The sequence below is a fragment of the Myodes glareolus genome, chromosome 6 (genome assembly GCF_982192425.1).
Source record: "Myodes glareolus chromosome 6, mMyoGla1.1, whole genome shotgun sequence".
NCBI classification, from domain to species: domain Eukaryota; kingdom Metazoa; phylum Chordata; class Mammalia; order Rodentia; family Cricetidae; genus Myodes; species Myodes glareolus.
The window spans coordinates 56,004,942-56,012,435 of record NC_142031.1 but is presented as its reverse complement, the minus strand read 5'-3'; the positions used below and the strand labels follow the sequence as shown (position 1 = coordinate 56,012,435).

At 48.1% G+C, this 7,494-nt stretch overlaps 1 protein-coding gene and 1 long non-coding RNA gene across 4 annotated transcripts; one reads left to right on the top strand and one right to left on the bottom strand.

Annotated features, from left to right (window-relative positions):
• Positions 1-2,917: 2,917 nt before the first annotated feature.
• On the bottom strand, positions 2,918-5,283 carry Id2 (inhibitor of DNA binding 2). Of its 3 annotated transcripts, none has more exons than XM_048439806.3 (3): positions 4,841-5,282; positions 4,448-4,512; positions 2,918-3,711 (listed from the first exon to the last, which is right to left on the bottom strand). In XM_048439806.3, the coding sequence occupies exons 1-2, from the start codon at positions 5,186-5,188 to the stop codon at positions 4,456-4,458; spliced, it is 405 nt and encodes a 134-aa protein (XP_048295763.1). In that variant the 5' UTR covers positions 5,189-5,282; the 3' UTR covers positions 2,918-3,711; positions 4,448-4,455. The 3 variants fall into 3 exon arrangements, with proteins under 3 accessions (XP_048295763.1, XP_048295762.1, XP_085546957.1); XM_048439805.3 differs by having other exon boundaries at positions 2,918-3,591; XM_085690831.2 differs by lacking the exon at positions 4,448-4,512 and having other exon boundaries at positions 2,918-3,591; positions 4,841-5,283.
• Positions 5,284-5,492: 209 nt separating this feature from the next.
• Positions 5,493-7,215, top strand: LOC146894260 (uncharacterized). Its single transcript, XR_015002319.2, has 2 exons — positions 5,493-6,186; positions 7,040-7,215. It is a non-coding gene; the product is annotated as an uncharacterized LOC146894260 (long non-coding RNA).
• The last annotated feature ends 279 nt before the right edge of the window (positions 7,216-7,494 follow it).

Below are 7,494 nucleotides of genomic sequence, written 5' to 3'. Positions count from 1 at the left end.
TTCACAGGCAGGGGTTAGAGTACTTGGAAGTCCCTGGTGGCAGGAGGGAGGATTGGCAGGATTCTCAGGTCAGGGTTTTCTGGTTCCTCCTCCTTCCCAGTAGGACAATTCCCAGGCTCACTCTTATTACCATAGACCTAGCTATCAGCTGGATTGTTCTGCTTATTGCACTTCGGGTCAAGATCCTCTATAGGTTGTTCCCATTGCGTGGGCTCGGCCAGCTCCCAGGGAATAGCTGTGTTGTGCTCCACCATGAGACAAAAAAAAAAAAAAAAAAAAAAAAAAGACAAAGTTCAGGTGGGTCCATACTACAGAGACACCCAAAGCCTGGGTCCATACCACAGAGACACCCACAGCCTGGAGTCCCCCTTCTAAGGGCAAGTGCTGAGAACTCCAAAAGGTGGAGGATTTGCAGCGTTCAGGGCAGGAGATCACTGAGTTTAAGAATTTCAATAGCAGTTTTTGACAGACAAGAATACTAAACTCATTACTGCTGGATTTGCTCAACCCGGAAGTCCCTCTACTGACAGGAAGCAATGACAGACCGAATTGGCTCGTCCACAGACTGGCTGTGTGTGGCACACCCGGGAATAGTTTCTATACCATGAGAGGAATGCACAAGCCTGTCTCTTAAGGAGTTAACTCCAGCATTGGACCTCGAGAGCAAACTGACTAAGCTCACCCTTTGAAATTAGTGTGCCTGTTGTTCCAAAACCAAACGCAGGATAGTCCAAGAAAAAAACCAGCCCTTAATTTCTCACAATTACACATAAAATACTGGGTTTACAGAATCTGCGATGGACATAAACCACCAAACAAAAGAGCAAAACAACAAATCCCACATCACGTTGGAGTCGGGGTTATTTTAGAAACCACAGCTTGCTAAAGAAGAGAAAGTTTTCTGAGAAAAATAGCATCAAATGCTGAGGGGGTAGCGGGTGGCAGGGTGCTGGCCTTGAGTTACGAAGGCCTTGGGTTTGATCCCCAGCATTACAAATAAAATAAATCAGTGGAAGGAGATTTAAAACTTATATAATGAAAAAAAACCAGCAAGAAGTATGCTAAATTTGCCACTGTGTTATGATTTAAAATTCTCAAAATTACCCAAATTTAGAAGCTGAAGGAATTTTTCAAAAACTGATAAGATGTACAAGGACCATCTGCACCTACATCTTCCGCGGCGGAGGGAAAATGGCAGTAAGATCTGGAGTAAGAAAACGCTGCTCACTCTCATCCTATTCTGATAAGGTACCATTCTGGTTAAATGCTACTAAGCAATTCAGGAGAAATAAATGTGAAAGGCAAAATTAGAGACAGAGAAGGGGAAGCGTGCCGCTAAAGCCTTCTGAGGAGGAACGATTTTACATACACGCGCTAGAAGCAGAGTCTTTAGGGATGACATCAATCATTTTTAGAAGGTTACATGGGCAGATCTTGGTCAGGATAATGGCTGCAGACCAAGTCACCTGCTCCCCAGCAGCACCCTTGCTCCGGGCACAGCCGAACCGTAGGCCAGCAGCGATCCTCACGTTTGCCAGCAGGTGGCGCTCGGCCTCCATGGCGCGAGCTGTAGTTACAAGCCCGCCCCCCTCCCCCCCAAAAGGTTCCACTTTTCCAGGACTGTCGCGCGGGTTAGCAGTCAAGTGTTGCAAGCAGTGTTAGCTGTCCAGCGACCCCACAGGTCCTCCGAAGATCCCTGTCGTTTAGATAGCACGATTGCACTTCCGGGTTAGATCCCCACTGCCACCTGAGCAGAGGATAAGAAGCGGCCGTCACCAGGCTGAAGATAGGGGTGGGGCAGCAACTCATCCTGGTACTTTCCTCCCGCTTTTGGGATGGGGGTACAGTGCATGCTGGGTTGGTCCGGTGGGTGTGCAAACAGGGGCTATAGTAGGCACCAGGTGACGAGTGTTCGGGCGACTGTCTTGGCCCCCGGGGCAGTCTCCAGCCCAGGAGTAAAGGCCAAATCATGCATCCCCTGATGTAATCATTAAGGACGAACCCCGCCCCGCAGGAAAGAGGCGGGGACCACCGGAACCGAAGCTGCCACTCCTCCACTCACCATGATGGATTCGGTGTCAGGGGCCAGGAAAACACCTCAGCCAAAGCAGACTAGCAGGCGCCACCCAAACACCTGCTTGGCCTAGAAAGTGGCACCAGGTGAGTCTGTATACCCGTGTCCCTTGTCCCATCCTTTCTGAAGATTCTGCCTGTTCTCCTAGAACCACCTTCCAGAACCACCCCACCTCAAGTCACTTCCGACTTGGGGAACAGACTCTTACATATAAAATAGATATCTAAATTAGCGACCCAGGGTCCTCAAGGATCTGAGAGCTAGGTGGAAATATTGGTGGATACCCCCCCCCCACTTTTGGTGCGTGGAGGGGCTTTTCTCGTACCTTCCCACTGTTCCTTGCTGCAGTTCAGATATCAGACCAGGGAGGGAGAAGGGCACTTAATAACCATGGGACGGACAGGGAAAGCAACTGGCTCAGACAGGCTTGTGTGAGCCACAGGTGGAGGAGTGTGCTGGAGTTCCTGGCCAGGCTTGACAGCTTAATTCCCAGGGGCAAACAGTGACAGTCAAAGCCCTTTTTCTTCTGAATCTGGATCTTGCTCTAAGTGTCTTTCCACACACCCAGACACTAGTCTTTCCAGACTGTACACTTTCTAGACTGTCAATGACCTAACTCAAGGGAGTCACCTCCCACAAATCCCATTCTAAACCCTGCCCCAAAGCACAGGCACAGAAGTCTGCGAAGTGAGCAGTTCTCAGTCCCCATCTCTCCTATCAGCAACAATGTTTCGGTTTGCTGGGCTGTTGTGGAACACATGAGTGATAAAGAGAGAACTGTGAACAGAAGGATGCGGCCCAAGCAAGCACAAGACCTCTCAGAAATCATTCAGAATCCAGGTATTGATGTCAGACACATTTTATTATAATCTTAATACAGTCTACATAAATTTGAACTGGTATTTATTTATTTGGGTTCAGTTATAACAGCGTCATTAAAAAAAATCAAAGCACTGGTTGTCTGAAATAAAGCAAGCAATCAACATTCAATAAACACACTTGATTTATTCTGTATAAAAGGGTTAAGTTTACAACTAAACTTTTATAAAAAGTTTAGCATAAGTACGTCATTACATTTTTATGCAGAAATAGGTATTTCTGCCACTATACAAGAAAACTTAGAGTTCACAAGGTTTCACTCAATATATATATATATATATATTTATATATAAATATATACACAGCATTCAGTAGGCTCAACGTCAAAAAGGCCATTTCTGACCAAAGACTTCATTTAAGTAACCGAATACTGGATCCTTCGGGTGCTCACGCTCCACCTTTGAAAAAAGGCAAAGTCTGCTTAGATTGGGCAATTCCTTGTGATTTGTAACGTTTTTCGCTCCCCATGGTGGGAATAGTATATAAAGAAAACCTTCCAACTGTAGAAAGGGCTTTGAAAGTCTCTCATAAATAACGGTATCACAGTCCAGGTTGGAGAACTCCTGGGAAGAAGATGATCACTCAGTTTTCCTTCCATTTTCTTTTTCTTTTTAAAAAGGTCCATTCAACTTGTTCTCCTGGTGAAATGGTTAAAAACAAACAAAACAAAAAGTTCAGCGTCTTAAAAGATCCTGTAGACTTCTTGTTGTGCAAAAGAAAAAGAGAAAGTAAAAAAAAAAAAAAAAGTCCCCAGACGCCTGCAAAAGATTGGGAGAGAAAAGCAGCTTAGGAGAGAGTAACCTAAGGGCAGAGGCAGGCAGCCAGGCGCCGGGGAAGCCACAGTTTGAGCATTTAAACCAAACCCTGGCGTCCAGATGCGGCACACATACCCGGCCTCGACAGCACAAATTAAACATGAAAATAGCAGAGACACGAGGGGAAAACTTCCCAAACGCAGTCTCCTATTTGGATCTCTAACAGCCTGCTCACAGGCGCCAGGGTGCTTCTTGTAACAATTATTTGATTGAAAACAGCCCTTTGGTTAACAGATAGGGAAATCTGGATCCCAGAACACAAGGGGTAAGGCTCAGGGTAGCAATCCTCAGCTAGCTAGAGAAATCTCAGATGACCGCAGTTTGGGGGAAGGAGAACCCCTATGGAATTTGTGGCGTTAAGATTAATTACAGCCGAGGTTCGTACCTCACAGGACCACCGATGGGCTCACAAAACCAGTAATAATGATAGTTTGTCCTGCAATAAGTTACTGGCATTTCTTTTTTCTTTCTTTCTTACATTCTTTTTCTTTTTTAAGGCAAATGTTCTGTAATCCCAGGTACCCACAGCTACAAGCCTTCATGCCTATCTGCTAAGACAAGAGGCACCCGCTAACATAGCGAAGTAAGCATGCATTTTCCAAATCAAACATCTTACAGATGCACACACAAGCACATTGCCAAAGCGCGCATACAGGAGGAGGCACCCGCAAACACTCACCAATTTATTCAGCCACAGAGTACTTTGCTATCATTCGACATAAGCTCAGAAGGGAATTCAGACGCCTGGAGAGAGAGAGAGAGGATAAAAGGCAGGATATTAGACAATCCTAAAAGATAGCCTCCCCTCCTCTTTACGAAAGTGCCAACAAGTCCCATTTAAAAACAAAACAAAACAAAACAAAACAAAACAAAAAAAACAGGTTCACGCTACAATTCAGATCCAGAGGCAACCCAACACAGAACTTAAGTAGCGATTTTACACCAGGCTCGATGTACAGTTTTCTTAAAAAAATAAAGTTAATGAGCTTGTCTCTACAATAGACTTTAAGGGTGACAGGCCGGGCTACCGGGGGTTTTACGGACCGCGGGGTACTTGCTGAGCGAGTCTCACCTGCAAAGACAGAATACTGATGTCCGTGTTCAGGGTGGTCAGCGGCGTCCTGGACGCCTGGTTCTGTGCAGGTCTCTGATGGTGCAGGCTGACGATCGTGGGGTGCGAGTCCAGGGCGATCTGCAGGTCCAAGATGTAGTCGATGACGTGCTGCAGGATTTCCATCTTGGTCACCTTCTTGTTCTGCGGGATGCTGGGCACCAGTTCCTTGAGCTTGGAGTAGCAGTCGTTCATGTTGTAGAGAAGGCTCATCGGGTCGTCCACCGGGGTTTTGCTCCGGGAGATGCCCAAGCCGTGGTCCGACAGGCTGTTTTTCCTAACGGACCTCACCGGACTGAAGGCTTTCATGCTGCTCGTAGGAGGAGAGGCCGGGAGGGAGCCGCCGCAGGGGGGCCGAGCTGGCTGTGCGGCACCTGGCTCTGCTCAGAATGAAGCGCGAGCCGGGCGGGGCGGCTTTTATGTGCACTCTCCCGGGCCACTCGATCGGGCATCCCTCAGCAGCCATTGGTGGAAGGGGTAACGTCCATCATGCCGAGCGAGTTCTCCCATTGGTGAGCGAGAGCGCTCGGTCCTTCCGCGTTTGCAGCCAATGCCCGTGGGGTGGGAGGAGCGGGCGCGAGCCCAGCTGGGGTGGTAAATTGAGTACAGTACGCGCTGCGAGCCCAGGGGGCCCGGGTGTGCAAACGTGCCCGCCTGATTCCCATCCTCAGAGCCGTAGGACACCCGACCCCCGAATCCGCCCTGGGGGTGTGCCCGGTGCAAGTCACCTCAGACCCAGGGCTGCCAGCAGCCCTAAGGTCTCCGCTCCCAGAGGGGAAGTCCTAGGTCGCTAGCGTCAGGGAAAGACAGCAACCTTTGCTGATGGGAAAAGAAGCGCGCCTTTAGGGAGGCACGTTTGTAGAGTGAGTTCCTTCTTTTGAGATAAAGAAAAGCTGGGTTTAAGAGGGTGAGAAAAAAAAACTACCCACGTACACATTCAGGACCGGTTTAGCTTGAGGTTTTGCAACTTGGAGCAACGCGGGAGGCCTTCTGGGAAACTGAGTGACAGGAGTTGTAGCGAATACTGTGCGGTCTTCCTCAGACCGCAGAGGAGCCCCAGGGACCCGGCACGTTCAGGATTCTCCCCACCCCCTTTCGTTCCCCCCAAAATGAGGCAGGGTTGGTATAATGACTCCATTAATCGGAGGTCATTAGTAGGGTTTGCACACGGGCACTCCATTTACATACACTGCCCTTGGTCTGTGCCCTTCAGTGTAGGTGGCGGTGTGATGCGATTAATTATGCACAAATCGCGATTTCTGGTGTCACATTCCAGCGCTTAGAGCTCTGGGGAAGCTCTTTGTCAGGTAGGTGGTCCTAGCTATTGACTGACAGCTTATCGCTGTTTTTAGAGAAAATTCTGTTACGTATGAGGTTAGGAATCCTTCAGCACCTCTTTCTAGATGCAGCTACATTTTAGAAAGTTTGGAGCTCTTGACTCCGGTACTTTCATTCTCGCTCTGCAGAAGACTACCGTATATTAGAGGAAAAATATTTCTCTAAAACAAAACAAAAACAGAAAGGGTAAACTGGTAGTAACATGTTGACTTTTTTTTTTTTTTTTTTTTTTTGGTGTGGTCTGACTGTAAGAAAGAGGAAGAAGGCAGAATCCGGGCAAAGCTCTGTAGTGTGTGGGGGGAGAACACTATTTTCCCTTCAATTAATGATTAATTCCTCAGCTGGTGGGCCAGGCACTCTCTGACCTCCACGTGACAGCCATGTGCCCCAGGACTTCTCTCTAGGGAGGCAGAGTCCGGTGGCGCAGAAGTGGTAAAATCCGGCCACCTAAGTGTGGAGGCTGCTGAGGGACGCTGCCCTGCAGGAAGATATCTGCGCAAGCCCTGCAGTGCCGCCTGCCACTCGGCGACAGCGTTCCGATCGACGACTCGCCTCTGTTATTAAGCCTGGAAGTGATTTACTCTCTGAGTCCCCCCACAGTTCGAGCCTTTGGTGTACTTTTTTGTGTGCGTGTGTTTCTGTCACATACGTGCCACAGCGGAACAGATTTTGTTTTGACACTTTTGGTTCATGATGTTATACTCTGAGTATTTTACAATAATAGCCAATGTAAACAAACATCTCTGGGATTCTCAAATTATTACTTATGATTCTTGGACATTGCATCTCTGCGGTACTGACGCATTCTTCTCTTTTTCCAAGGACACCGTATGTTAGCACCCGTGCCAGCCTCATTATCCCAACAGAAAGGCCCTGGGCTGGATGATAATGAGCGCTGTGCAGCTTCGCTCCACACTCCGGCAGCTACAACGCATGAGCGCCTTCTCCCAAGACCATTCTTGTACCCTGATATAGTAAAATTGCTAAATATGGTGAAAGTTCTCTGGCGTTTCTTTCTCTGGCTGTCATGCCAGAGTCCAGTCTGCCGGGCTTCGCTGAATCCGATTCTGTTGGCATTGTACCCAGTTTTTGCATTCACTTAAAGATCATTTTAAGGGGATTGTGAAACTGTATAAGTCAGTGACTGAGCAAAGGCCGGAGTTACTAGCAAGTCTTTCACAGCAAGCCTGGGCTGACATTTCTTGAAATTATGTTTTGGGGGCCCGGGATGGGGTGGGAGCCTTTTTCGGGACGACTTATAATGGCACATAAAAATC

Excerpts from the sequence above, each read along its gene's own strand:
- Id2 (XM_048439806.3), bottom strand. The coding sequence starts at position 5,188 with ATGAAAGCCTTCAGTCCGGTGAGGTCCGTTAGGAAAAACAGCCTGTCG. Across the intron at positions 4,513-4,840 it reads TCAGTATTCTGTCTTTGCAG|GCGTCTGAATTCCCTTCTGA; the intron begins GTGAGACTCGCT and ends CTCTCTCTCCAG.